We start from the raw sequence: 14,507 nt of genomic DNA on the forward strand, positions 1-14,507 counted from the left end.
CCCAGACACTGTTCAGAGAGGTGTACTGTTTTCCCTCCTTGTAAATCTCACATTTGATGATGGACCACAGGTTCTCAATGGGGTTCAGATCAGGTGAACAAGGAGGCCATGTCATTAGTTTTTCTTCTTTTATACCCTTTCTTGCCAGCCACGCTGTGGAGTACTTGGACGCGTGTGATGGAGCATTGTCCTGCATGAAAATCATGTTTTTCTTGAAGGATGCAGACTTCTTCCTGTACCACTGCTTGAAGAAGGTGTCTTCCAGAAACTGGCAGTAGGACTGGGAGTTGAGCTTGACTCCATCCTCAACCCGAAAAGGCCCCACAAGCTCATCTTTGATGATACCAGCCCAAACCAGTACTCCACCTCCACCTTGCTGGCGTCTGAGTCGGACTGGAGCTCTCTGCCCTTTACCAATCCAGCCACGGGCCCATCCATCTGGCCCATCAAGACTCACTCTCATTTCATCAGTCCATAAAACCTTAGAAAAATCAGTCTTGAGATATTTCTTGGCCCAGTCTTGACGTTTCAGCTTGTGTGTCTTGTTCAGTGGTGGTCGTCTTTCAGCCTTTCTTACCTTGGCCATGTCTCTGAGTATTGCACACCTTGTGCTTTTGGGCACTCCAGTGATGTTGCAGCTCTGAAATATGGCCAAACTGGTGGCAAGTGGCATCTTGGCAGCTGCACGCTTGACTTTTCTCAGTTCACGGGCAGTTATTTTGCGCCTTGGTTTTTCCACACGCTTCTTGCGACCCTGTTGACTATTTTGAATGAAACGCTTGATTGTTCGATGATCACTCTTCAGAAGCTTTGCAATTTTGAGACTGCTGCATCCCTCTGCAAGATATCTCACTATTTTTGACTTTTCTGTGCCCGTCAAGTCCTTCTTTTGACCCATTTTGCCAAAGGAAAGGAAGTTGCCTAATAATTATGCACACCTGATATAGGGTGTTGATGTCATTAGACCACACCCCTTCTCATTACAGAGATGCACATCACCTAATATGCTTAATTGGTAGTAGGCTTTCGAGCCTATATAGCTTGGAGTAAGACAACATGCATGAAGAGGATGATGTGGACAAAATACTCATTTGCCTAATAATTCTGCACTCCCTGTATGTAGTTACAGCTCTACTGCTATGAATAGAACTGTTACTGCTGTAAACTTCATTTTGATTATAACAGTTCAGCCAGAAAGCTCACATTTAACTGACAGATTAATGGTGCTTATGTTGGCCTAGGACACGCACAGCAAAAAGATTTTTGATCTCAAGATGTTAAAATAGAAAAGAACAGAATTTAGGTGTCTAGCTTCTGAGCCAATCAGAGGACCATGCAAAAGAAAGACATTAGTGAGCGATGCATAAATATTCCCCCTTCCACTGAGGCTGAGGTGGATGCTGAAGGTGATGAAGGGGTTGAAAGAGCAGGTACTGCAGGCATGTCAGAGAGAAAATCTGTAGATAGATAGAAACAGACTGCAAGTGTGTGAGGAAGTGCAGCTGGAAGTGCCTGCCTGAGCTATCTATAAGGGCTTCACACTGTTGTTCATATACATTGACATCATGAGAATATGTAGATGTAACAGTGTTTATGTGGTATTATTCCACTTGCCACAAATGTCAGTGTAATGGGGAAACAGCGCCCCCCCTCTCGGGGTGGCTGGTTAGGTGAGGCTGGCTGCAGTAATCGCTGCCAGTCTGCCGTAGCCATACGAGAGGTGAGTTGTATTGTTCCGCACACGATATAGCTAAGTAGTACAGACACATAAAACATGTTTGATTAGCTGATGGGCACCGAGTGTAATAAGTGCTTAGTGGACACATGTCCAACACCAATTTTATGTACTTTTCATTTGTTTATTAATGTGTGAAACTATATGCTAAAGCGGAATGCTAATGAGATGTTCTGCCGTAGTGTGCTGTGCAGAGTGGTGTGTGGCGAGCCAGTGCACTGATAATACACCGTTGTTTCCATTCAGGTACATCACTTGTTGTTGCTGTTATTTTATTGTATATTAGAAATTGTAATATGGCTGCAGTAGTCGCTGCCAGTCTGCCGTAGCCATACGAGAGTGTGCTGTGCGGAGTGGTGTGTGGCGAGCCTGTGCACTGATAATACACCGTTGTTTCCATTCAGGAAATAAAGTGGCAACGATCGATCAGAGACTCCTTGTCTTCTTAAAAACACAACACAACGCAGAATCAAGGAGTCTGTTTGGGCCGAACTGTTGCAGCGGTATGAAGCAGAAACCGGTTACACAGACACATAAGTACAATATGTCAGGAAGGTGTACCTGCTGACTGATACAGTGCTTGAGCCACTATAAAACCCAACAGTGGTTCTCAGGAAACAACTCCTTTTACTTTGAATCTTTAGGTCCTTTGTTACGTTTGTTACTTTGTTATGTTCCCATTTGAAGTTTAAACTTTTGAAATGTTTCATTTTATTTACATTTTTAGTGCATTATTTCTTTCTTTTTGACCCATTCGTGGTAGCTGGGTAATATGAATTTGGAGCTCTCTGAAGAGTGAACAGGCTTCTTTCTGAACAGTTTGGGGTTGACTCAACACTGTACGAGTAAGTCTAAATAACCGAAATGGACACAAATCAAGATAAATGATAAGAGAAAAAATGTTCAATTCATTAAATACAGAACAAATAGGCTGCTGACTGAGCCAACCTCAGCCTCTTAATTGTGGACCTCATCCTTTGTCATTCTCGACACATATCTTGCAAGGCCTTTCTCCTAAAATCTCTCTTTAGCATTGCTGTTTCTTGAACATGTGTGCATACACACAACCTAATGTATTATTATATTTTGTTTTGCTTTGTTCTCCTTTCGTCCCTCTTTTGCAAATGCTGGATTTTGGACTAAACAATTAAATTACCGTAGTTTTCGGGTCATATGCTACTTTTTTCCCACGCTGTGAACACTGCGGCTTATACTGATGTGCGGCTAATGCATATTTTTTTTCTTGCGGCCAAAAACATTTTGCCTGGTAACAGTAGACCAATAAAATTTCTAAGTAGTATATATACGGTATATATTTTTACTGGTTGTTAAGAGACGTTGTAATGTTGTTTGTGCACTGTTCCGTAAAAAAAACATAAGCAACGTAATTTGTGTGTTACTGATACGTACGTATACTTAAAGGTAGCCGTGTAACAGGCGCTGTTCGAAGAAAAAAAAGCATTTGCAGTATGTGTTTTTGTATGTTACCTTAACATTTATGTTACCATGTTTATGTTACCTTACGGATTCAATTAAACGTTAAAAATCCTCACGTGTAATACCTCTGTGTAAATATCTTATATTACAATTGAAACGCATACGGCTTAAAATCCGGTGCGGCCTGTTCAAGTACAAAATTGATTTTCTTTCTAAAATTAGAGCATGCGGCTTTTAATCAGGTGCGCTCTGTAGTCCGGGATTTACGGTAAATGTTATTTATACAGCACCTAATCACACCAACAGTCGCCTCAAGGTGCTTTACGTTGTAAGGTAGAACCTACAATAATACATACAGAGAAAAAAAACAACTATAATATGACCCCCTATGAGCAAGCACAGCGGGAAGGAAAAACTCCCTTTCAAAAGGAAGAAACCTGCCGCGTCCGGTTGGGATGAAAGAAGGAAGACAGGAAAAACAGATTTGTACACACACATACTTCATTTTACAGTTTAATGTAAACACACTGATGGCTGCTTAATTTACCTGGAAATGGAAACACTGAGCTGACAGCCCGACTCCTCCTCCCATCACTTTGACTGAGGCCTGCTCACTCTTCTCCCCTCCACTGCTTGTAGTTTCACATACTATCCTACACAACAGAGTCACAGAACTGTCACAAAGGGAGTATGGTACATAAAAGAACGGTGTACACACAGGTGTGCCCCTGACTTGCCTTGAGGAGACTTCATATCTGCTGTGGATCACATTGCAAGGAACACCTGCCACTGTGACTGAGCCCTGGATGTCTTCGGCTCTCTGACCAAGGTTGGAGCCTGAAATGGTCACCACTGTCCCTCCCTCGACGGGACCGGATACTGGGTCCAGCTGTAACACAAGAGCAAACTGAATATTGTGCATGATCAAAACTGATATGTCTCAGTGGCCAAGTTAGGAGGATAGAAATGAGGGACCAGCGGGGACATAAGGATGTACTCATGGTATGATTGACCCATATGTACTGGTTCCTCAGCTGGAGTTACTATCATTTACTTCTACATCTGATTAGCTCACAGTGAATCCCTGAGCATAGAAAAAGAACTAATGTCACCATAAAGCAAAACAGAGTGACATTGTAATGAATTAAAACTTCTTTTTTTTTTATCTCCTTGTAGTCTTTTGTTATTTCCTGAAGCAAGAATTGTTGCTGGGGGTGGCAGGGCAAAGATAGGGGAAACACGCTCTAAACTTTACCAGTATGCCAGCATGAACTGTGTGAACAGCAGAAGGTGAGCATGCACATATTCGCATGAGCAACATAACAACAACAATAAAAGTGGGGCTCATCAGACTGTTGGATATATGTGGGGGGTTTTAACGTCAGTTGTTATCTTGTATATTATTTTGAATGTAAATGGAAGAAATGAAATGATGAGGGTTTGGAGTCCGCTTTAATGCACAGGTGTTGTGAGCAAGCACCTCTCAACATACTGTGAGGAACGTAGATATTTGCCTTTAATGGCATAAAATGATAAGATTATGACACAGTAAATTTGTTTCTCTAGGCATCTGCTGAAGGTGGACATTATCTGTGTGCTCACCTTAAATCTGATTTCAACTTTGATTGTATGATAAAAAATCAAAACATATGAGACACATGTTATTATTCCCCCTCAGCAAATCACAATTTTTCAGTAGTGGAGAGGTCTGCATTTCCGTGTGATCCTGGGAGCCATTGTTTCTGGGGCATTAGCCACTCTTATGGTCTCCCACTGGCAAAACGAGCGATTCGGAAAACACAAATGAAGAGGAAGATTTGCAGCTCAACCACCTTGCCCGGAAGCAAGAAAATGGGAACCTTTCCTGGAACCCAGCTTGGGAAGGGGAACTTGAAGGCAAGTGTCTGCTGATCAGGCCTGTGTCCATAGGGCTTAATCAGGCATGCTTGAAAATATAACATAGATCATGCACCTTCCACATCAGGTGGAGGTTCATATATAAGTCATATTTCATGGTGATGAAATATAGGTAATGACTGAAAGAGTGCGGTCATGAATACAAGCAGATAAAATGAGATCAAATGGGCTAAGCCTCAGAGGTAGGGTGAGGAGTTGGAGTAGAGCCATTGCTCCTCCATATCGAAAGCAGCCAGTTTGGGTGGTTTCAGCATCTGGTTTGCATGCCAATGGTCTGGTTCTTCTACAGTGCTTTTCTACTCTACCCGAGCACTCAAAGCTCTTTATATAACTAATTCATTCATCCAATCACTTTTTCTAAGCTGTTAAGTGCTTATTCAGTGGTTACTCTTTTGTGATACACAGTCATATTTACATTATTTGTAAAGTACGAATGATTTGCTTTGGTACCTGGTCAAATTTAAGCTCTCCTCTGTCTGCAGCAAACTCGCAGGCAGCAGCTTCTCCCCCCTTGCTCACATGCATGCGCAAGTGCTGTGCTCAGTCACCTAGTGCCTGAGCTCAGATCATACCAAAATTAGGGGGAATTTATGACTGTGCACTATTTGTTTTGAATATTGTGTGTAGTTTTTGTTTTATACAGTTGTCAATAAGGCATCTAACTATGAAACAAATTACACTCCAAAAGACTCCGGGCTTCTGAAAAAATGACCCAGGCTTAAGCCCAGTAAGCCACCCCCCCGCGCTCCGCCGATGGTTGACTCCAAATCTCCGAACACTATGTCGATCTGAGAAAGCAAGACCAAGACAGCGAGACAAAGACAAGACCAAGACCAAAGTCCGTCGAGACCAAGACAAGACCAAGACCACGTAAAAGTGGTCTCGAGACATCCAACTCTAGAACTGTGTCCATAGAACAGTTCATTCTAAGATCCCCCAGGAAGAACTGGAAAGTGTGGCTGGAAGCCTGGTTAGCCTGCTGCCATCACAATCCAGCTTCAGATAAGTAGAAAACAATGAATTTACATTGTCAGTTATGTTAGTTTTATGTTAAATGAGAGTTAACAATGCCCCATGTGTGACGAAAAACTTTTTGGTTTTCCTTTCAGCCCTACTTAATGAAAGTGAGTAAAGTGTTGGAAAGAAGGTAGAAATATCTTACAAAGTGGATGACTGGTGCTGGGCAGGTGTGCTTGATCTCATCGGTGCAGGAGTCTTGGTACACACAGTGAGAACTGCTGGCCCCACCACACCAAACGCAGCCATACTTTGGGTCAGCTGTGCGACACCGGCTGCAGTCTGACCGCCCCACCGAACAATTGAACAGAGTCACTGAAGCAAGAGAGGGTATAAAGTAAACAGAGAGCACTATAGTAGTAAATATGAAATGAATGCACTATACACAAAACTATTGTGCTCTAAACAACAGTTGTCTATAGTGCAACTATGCACAGCTATGCAAACCCACCATACAGATCCTCAGCGCTGTCAATGAGGAAGTTGTTTTTTCTCCTCACATTGATTGTGGTTGGGTACTCCTCCAGCGAGACCGAGTACACATACTGAAACAAGACGAGCAGTCAAAAAGAATAATGTGTACAAGGTCGTGTGATGCAAACCATGTGTACAGCTGTTACAGCGTACGTCCAGTTATCTGGTTGAGAGCTAATGAAGCTCACTGATGCAAAAACAGGCTTCGTTCAGCACATGTCCCTCGTTTATTGGTGTAACATAGGACTAGTTGTAATGTTGGCTGTGCTAAACAGGTTATCATTAATAAATAAGTATTTATAAATCATCATTTAAAGGCAGCTTTTTATTGAAACTGGTGTACAAACACACACAGGACGTTTACTCAGTTACACTGAGACAGACAATCAGAGTAGTTATCAGTCTTTCAGACTTGCAGTAATCTGACCTGATGCGGTTGGCAGGTGATAAAGAAGACTGATGGCTTTGCAGTATCCGGCTGCACTGAGGCATCCACTACCACTGACTTATTCTCAATGTCCAGTACACACTCGTAGTTTAAATCTTCATCCTGAATGTACAGAGTGGACCCACAAATACATTCCAAAATAAACACATTATTAACTTATGTGTCCTGGTATCAACACAAAAGAGTTTCTAAAAGTGTTTTTGACTGACAAAGTGAAACAAATCTCAATTTTAAAATATGTAACAGAGAATATATGTTGAGATTTAAGGATGAGACAAACCTGAAACAGGTTTAGGTATTGTCCCACCAGAGTGATCTTCCGCTCAACATTGACAGGGAGAAGAGGAGAATCCTGAACTTTCTCGACACACGGGCATTCCTGAGGACACGGTAAAATCATTTACACATACAGACAATACAGCCACTTATAGACCTGCACATGCATCCTGCCCTCAACGTTTAATGTTACGCAGGCACCTGCTCATTTCTTTTTTCTTTCACTGAACATCTATAAGAACTAAAATCTTCAGGGTTAATAAAATCCTAATTAATTCTCCAGCTCTGGACATTTTTGTTTGTTTGTTTATTTTTTAAAGTTCATATTTTTACTCTGATTTGGACAAATTTGATATAGGCAATGGGTAAAAGGTAGTTTGGGACAAGCCACATTCTACTTCCATCCACCAAACTAAGAACAACCCCACTAAACTGTCCATTTAAAAAATAAGATGGTGCCCTTACTATAGATAATGATGTATATTATGGATAAGAATTCTTCTGTTCATCTTTGAAATACAAGCTGTCAAAGAAAAGTAAATCCCATAAAAAACGTTGCTGTCCTAGAAAAAATGCAAACAAAATATAAAACTAAGAGAAACAAAAAGACGATAACCAACACAAAGACATGTCCCACAATGTAGCATAAGATGTATGAGTAAAGCACAGGGACGGACGCTTAGCTTGTAGCACTGTAATATCATGCTAGTGCTCAACAAGTTAACAGCTATGATATGATGATAGACAATCCACTGAACCTCAAAAAAATTCCAGTAATGTCAGTCATTGCTGGTTTGGCACCTTTTGCAAACCACCTAGAGTAAAGCTTTAAACCTAAACTTGGGGTGGCTGTAGCTCAGGCGGTAGAGCAGGTCACCTACTAACTGGAAGGTTGGTAGTTCGATCCTAGTCTGTTAGGAAGAACTTAGAAAAAAGTGCTTGTGCGAATGGGTGAATGCACAAGTTGCGTACTCAAGATAGAGTAGAAAAGCACTATATAAGAACTATTTGCTTACCTAGCCTTATTAAAGGGTATTTTTTGTAGATGCAATTTGAGTTTTTTGTTTTTTGTATTTATTTATTTACACACACACACACACACACACACACACACACACACACACACACACACACACCTTTCTAACCAAGCTAGCTACAGTTGGCTGACAGCTCTTTCTTCAAAATCTCCTTTTGGTAGTAAAAATGCTAATATTGAGGCTTTAATAGACAGAAATCAGTGAGTACGAGCAACTTAAGCTGTCTGTTCAGCTAAGCAAACTGCCAGATACATGTAGCTTCACAGTGCATGGCACTGATTTTTTTTACCTGTCAACAGGAGACAAATAAGCCTATTCCCCTAAATGTATATTTAGGGGATTTAAGTGGTTCCTCTTGGTGACTTGTGACAGTAGTTCTTTTTCTGGCTTTGGCACTCACCAGAAAATAAGAGTCAATTGTAGAATCAGATTGGGAGTTCTCTCCAGAATCAAAGCTGAGGTCAATATCTGTTTCAGGTGATTGTGTCAATACAAATGTCGGAATGACAGATGAACTTGTTGAGACCACCTCACTCTCTGGGTTCGTCGACCTGTTCAGCCACAGTGGTGAGTCATTCTCTTGAGTTTTGGAATCTCTTGGGTCTGATAAAAGGGTTACTTCGCTGGAAGCGCTCATGCTCATTTCAGAGGAAGATCCACCAGATGGTTCAAAAGAATGAGAGTCTGTTTGGTGACTAGTGCTGCTGGGTAATGGAGTGACTGTGTGTCTTTGTGTGATATTTAAGCTATCAGTGAGCTGATCCTTTGAAAAACCTCTGGTAGGTTCATCAGTACCCTTTGTTGTTCTTCCCACATCGAAGAAGCCAATGGTGGTGACCTCAGTGTGCTCCGTAGAGGTCCTGACAGAGGGAGAAGTTGTAGGGAGGCCAATAGGTGTGATGGATTCAGCATTGGGGGTTGTTGGTGGCATTACTTTGATTGTAGTGGTGGGGACAGCTGTAGTGGTGGGAGCAGATGTCTTTGTGGGTGGTGGCTGTGTTGTTGCAGTAGTTGTTGTTGTAGCAGTCGGGACAGTAGGAGGTGGAGGGGTCAGTTTTCTGCTGGGTGTTGGTGTGGTGGGGGTTGGAGGTTTGAACTTGACGATGAGGAAACACAAGTGAATAAGCAAAGGGGGGAGGGGGAGGGGAAGGGAAAAGAAGCATGGGGAAGACAAATTAGGATAAAACAGAAGGTGAAAGCAAAAAAACATTAAGGAGTAACTTATGAGTAACATAAAAACATTCATGGTAAACCAAAAAATAGAACAGGGACAGTAAATAAAAAAATAAACAGAACTACAACAAACAACAGAAAATGCATGCAAAAATTGGTATGTGTGGTGCGAAAAGCAGTATGATAAATGCTCATAAAACAAACAACACTCTTAGGCTATCCGTTTCCCCTTATAGAATCTATATGCACAGCACAGTTAAAAGCCCTCTCTGTGTCGTGCAGACTCACATTTTGGTTGTAGATAGTCACTCCTTCGGTGCAGACATGTTTATGTGTGCAGACATGCTGGTGGATACACCAGTTACACCCCCAACGACTGCTGATACACCCTTGGCATCTGGGAGAGAACACAGCAATGTTAAAAAAACATGATCGCAATCTCTGAAAGGGCTGTTATGACAACAATCAGACTCTTTCACACAACCCAACGCTACATTACACTTACTATACAAACAAAGAAAATAATCATTGTAACTGAAACATATAAAAATTATTATGAATTTTTCCAAGCAATTCCTATGGAAATATCGGGTTAGGGCTATTTCTGTGACCGTGCAGACTTCACTGAAAAATTTCTGTTACAATGCACCAACTAAACAAGTGGCCCAGGTGGTGGACTTCAAAGAAGTATACCAGGAATAGCTACTTAGCCATAGTGTGTCCAGTTGTCCATGTCCGTATCCACAACAGGGTTAATTAAGCCAAAGTGCTAACAATTGAGACTCAGACACCTAATGTGCAAACAGGCATTCTTACTGCAGTAACAAGCTGGAAACACCTTACTAGCATCTAATGCATTTCGCCAAATTAGATTTAATAATGTGAGTGTGTGTACGCATGTGTCTTGGTTAGAGAGGTACTCACGGCCTGCGTCCAGACAGCTGCTGCACCAAGCTGCAGTTGTAGAAGGTGAATTCTGTCTCTGCTACCGTGACATTTATGAAGCGCAGCGATAAGGTAACCATTACAAACTCTGCAACAAGTAAGCCAGGACACGTTAGCTTCAAGTTGACTGATCAATAAATCAAAAATGTGCACGGAGTAACTACATACAAATTCTTTGAAATTCTCAGTGAGCGACTGGAGGACACTATTTGAGGGCAGCCTCAACTTTGCTTTTACAAAGAGAATAGTAAGTAAAACCTGAATATATGTCATGTATCTTTGTCATCTGACACTAGCTATTGTTTGCACTTTAGAAGGAAGTAGCTTTCACATTGCCACTTAGAAACAAATACATGCAAGTTGTGAATCAGTCCAAAAACACTCCAGCCACTATTTACAACAGTTACATGAGTGGATGCAACACCCACCATCTCCATGGCTAATGGGGGGCAGACTGCTGGCATCAGGGGTGGAACATATCACACCAGCAGTAGTGAGCAAAGCCGGTGTTTCTGTATACTGGAAGAAGCAAGAATAGGCCTCGCCTTGTTTTAGACTGGGTAGGCCTTCTACTGACACTGTAATCTACATAGGAAAGGACAGTATGAAGAAAGAAAGGAGGAAAAGAGACAAAGAGGGCATTTCATTAAAGTAAATGGTTACTTTTTAACTCTACCCACTGAGGGTTTAATTCAAGAACTGGAAACAACAACGTAATCTTGTGCTTCGATCTGCTGCCCCTTTCCCCCTGTATTACATCAGTTTCCTCTCCACGGCTGATATTGTAGAGGCTGAGGTGTTGGATACTGAGACACTGCTGTGTCTGGTTGAAACTCCACAACCAGTGACCCTGCTCAGATCCCCGCTGGCACTCCCACCGCTGACCACAGCTGAATAATGTTACATGTAAGAAAATCGAATAAGATCAGAAAAGAGAATCATGGCCACAGTAAAGATGCATTTACATCTCCCTATATCTTAAAGGAAAATTAATATGATAATAATAATAATAATACATTTCTTACCGTCCCTCCAGGACACACCAGCCACAATAGGGGTCTCTGGCAGACAGACAGGACTGACAGTCTAAGTGATCCCCACATTCTGCCACTGGACGTTTCTCTACCTGAAATGAAGAAAGAAAGAAGAAGTAAGGCTAAACTAGTGAGGTGATTAAAGTAGATAACAATGGCACTAATGTCCTATGAATCCTATGAAGTCTTTAAAGTGAACCAATCTTTTTTTATATATAAAATCTTCAGCTTCAAATAAAGCAAAAATTGTTCATATGTGAACATGGATAATCATGAGTAAGTCAATAATCTTGTGGTAAAATGTGAATGCTTTTTATAGGCATATGGCTTTACAAAGATTTTAACTTGCATCAGAGTCCCTGGGAACTCATCAAACTGGCAACCACAATGTAATAACTTGGACTTGATAATTGGTTTATTGCATTAGTGTGGCAAATACTGAAGAGGTTGTCTTTGGTTTTTAATGTGATAATTGCTTTGCTTTAGTGAAAATGGAAATAAAGACAAATTATGGCAAAATGACATAAAAACAATTCTTAAATATTTAGTTAGCTATACATGTAATCTTTAGCTAGCTAGTTTGAATGTTATACTCAATATTTGTTTCAGCTTGTAATGACAGTTTTATTGTGTTTATATTTCCTTTTTATTCACATCAGACTACTAAAGATGGCTAAGTTGCTCATTACAAAATAAATCTGCCATACTTACCGACACGTACGAAGCGAGATATTTAATCTCTAGCTCTCTAATCTTAGCTTCACATTTAACTATGTTTGTCTCAGTAACTATAATAACAGTGTTATGGCCCTTTGTGTGTCCTGTTTCTTCAAGCCAGACCAATATGAGTCAGTAGCTAGCTCGGCTGACTAGCTAACAAATATTTACACTGGCTGCTCGCCTACAAACATCTACTGGACATTTAATTGAGTTCAATCCACTTTCAGTTTTATTTATATAGCAACAAATCACAACAACAGCTGCCTCAAAGCACTTTATATTGTAAGTTAATGACCCTACAATAATACAGCTAAACTTAATCTAACTAGAAATTCAAGCACTAAAGATAGGTAACAAAAAGTAATACTATTTATTGACGCAAGGCTGATGCTGTACTGTGTGTTTTTATTTATGTACTTTTTTAACTTAATGCAGAAAAAGAAGCTTGGATTTAGGAATGCTAATGCTATCTTTGTCACACATTACTATGAAAAAGAAACTTTAGGAAGTAGGAGCTCTCCTATTTACATATTGTCTTTTATCCCTTTTATTGTTGGCATTGGTTAACCACATAATTTTTTTTCTAACTACCATAAACTGAACTTCACTTTTCGCATGCAAATATACCAGCAGTCTCTTGACAAATGCAATGTATATGAGGAAACTGGAACTGCCTCACATGTGTATGCTAAATGTAACTTCTGCTGCGCTACATTCAGGTGCTCCGTGGTGTCGGACTGACACAATCAATTTTGTGTATAGACTTGCAGTTTCCCCAAGTCCATTTATCAGCATCTATAGCTACCCACACACACTCTGTAGGGAGTGTGCCAACACAATGGAGGCCACTTTCTCTGATCAATACCATTGTTAAAAGCGACTTTACACCTCCTGCAGACTGTTGTACAACTCACAGTGGGGTTAGTGACTTTTGACCTCAACAGCCAGCTGGCCTCAGTGTTTTCTTTTACTCTTTGGCTTATATTCTGTTATCCTCTTTTATTAGTGAGAGAGAAACAGCTTGAGGAAGACGCAAAGCCTGAAAAACTCTGACAAACAATAAATAGTGTTGACGATGGATTACAATCCATGTTCAGTCTTGTGTATGGAGACATCTGGTTGAGTGGTTGAATGGGGATACTCAGTCAAAAAAAAACAAAAAAACAAACCCTGCAGCTGTTGAATATTTGGACTTAAAATATGGGAAACCTAAAACTATCCTAAAGTGTTTATAATTCATTGTAAACTTACCGTGGTTTTGGTCATGATGTAGATATGTCCTCCATTCTGATCCAACAAAAGGTCACTGTTAATGGGAGAGTTGGGGTGGATCGTTGTGTTCTCGTATACCTCCACAGTGCCATCTCGGCCAAGATAAACCTGGACGTTTATAGCAGAAAAGCACAAGACATAGAATTCGTGGTATACATGACGTAGCAAATATCAGTCCAACTCAATTTGAATTTCCAGGACAGAAAGGATGAGCGTGATCTATTCCCCTCACTGCAGGACTAAACTGAGACAGGCAAAAAAATAAAAGACAAACGAATACCTTCTTCAGCGTACAACTCAAACACAAATCAAATCAGACTTGCAAAGGAGCGCAGTAGAAGTGGGCATGAATGTGATTATCACACAGTCAAATCTAATATGAAGTACAGGAAGACACCTCTGGCTTAAGCAATTCCCAGGCATTCAAACTCTCATGTTACTTCATGTTAATGAGATCACTGTGGACAGAATGGAGAATCAGTTATCCCATTAAGAGGATGCACTCAACACATAATGGCATGGGAAGCTGCTTTGTAATGCTCTGTGACTTTGGAACATTAAAGAGATGTGTCCATCATAGAAACTTTTTTTAAGCTGAAAATGGCAGGCCATCTCCTGGAAACAGCTAGCTATGAGCAACAACCTGACTCTAGCCTACTGCTCCTTAACAGTAAATCAATGTTCCTCCATTATTTGTCATTTTACTATTGCTGGGATTAAAAAAACCCACTTCCAGGATAGCGACCAACACCATCCCGTTTTGACTTTTATTTTGAAACTTCTGACATAAACCAATTCAGGAACACCACTGCTCTTCCACTTGCTCATTCAAAACAAGGAAGTTAACCATCAAGACGTCCAGGTGACTTGTATCTCCACCACGCTAATGCTTCTTTAAGGTATTAAGTGGCAATCATCAGGCCTGAAAAACAAAGCCAATACTTAATTGCCCAGAGCAGCATCTAATGCGCACTGAAGGCTGTCTCTGAAAGCAAGTCAATCTCCAAAGAGCTCCATGTCAA

At 40.9% G+C, this 14,507-nt stretch overlaps 1 protein-coding gene across 2 annotated transcripts in view; it reads right to left on the reverse strand.

Annotated features, from left to right (window-relative positions):
• Nucleotides 1-14,507, reverse strand: part of plxnb1a (plexin b1a) — a 79,943-nt gene that overhangs the window by 19,742 nt on the left and 45,694 nt on the right. The window contains exons 6-18 of one of the 2 annotated variants that reach the window (XM_085259038.1): nucleotides 13,465-13,593; nucleotides 11,485-11,585; nucleotides 11,217-11,349; nucleotides 10,888-11,044; nucleotides 10,439-10,547; nucleotides 9,803-9,911; nucleotides 8,742-9,437; nucleotides 7,309-7,407; nucleotides 7,008-7,130; nucleotides 6,558-6,651; nucleotides 6,252-6,421; nucleotides 3,910-4,061; nucleotides 3,720-3,825 (exon numbers count right to left, since the gene is read on the reverse strand). In XM_085259038.1, the coding sequence (XP_085115164.1) occupies nucleotides 3,720-3,825; nucleotides 3,910-4,061; nucleotides 6,252-6,421; nucleotides 6,558-6,651; nucleotides 7,008-7,130; nucleotides 7,309-7,407; nucleotides 8,742-9,437; nucleotides 9,803-9,911; nucleotides 10,439-10,547; nucleotides 10,888-11,044; nucleotides 11,217-11,349; nucleotides 11,485-11,585; nucleotides 13,465-13,593 (2,178 nt within the window). The remainder of the gene's footprint in view (nucleotides 1-3,719; nucleotides 3,826-3,909; nucleotides 4,062-6,251; nucleotides 6,422-6,557; nucleotides 6,652-7,007; nucleotides 7,131-7,308; nucleotides 7,408-8,741; nucleotides 9,438-9,802; nucleotides 9,912-10,438; nucleotides 10,548-10,887; nucleotides 11,045-11,216; nucleotides 11,350-11,484; nucleotides 11,586-13,464; nucleotides 13,594-14,507) is intronic. The other variant, XM_085259039.1, reaches the window with a different exon arrangement.

This window comes from Mchenga conophoros, linkage group LG20 (assembly GCF_057382185.1).
Source record: "Mchenga conophoros isolate Kocher_MC1m ecotype Shallow Benthic linkage group LG20, M_conophoros_male_GT1.1, whole genome shotgun sequence".
In the NCBI taxonomy this organism is placed as follows: domain Eukaryota; kingdom Metazoa; phylum Chordata; class Actinopteri; order Cichliformes; family Cichlidae; genus Mchenga; species Mchenga conophoros.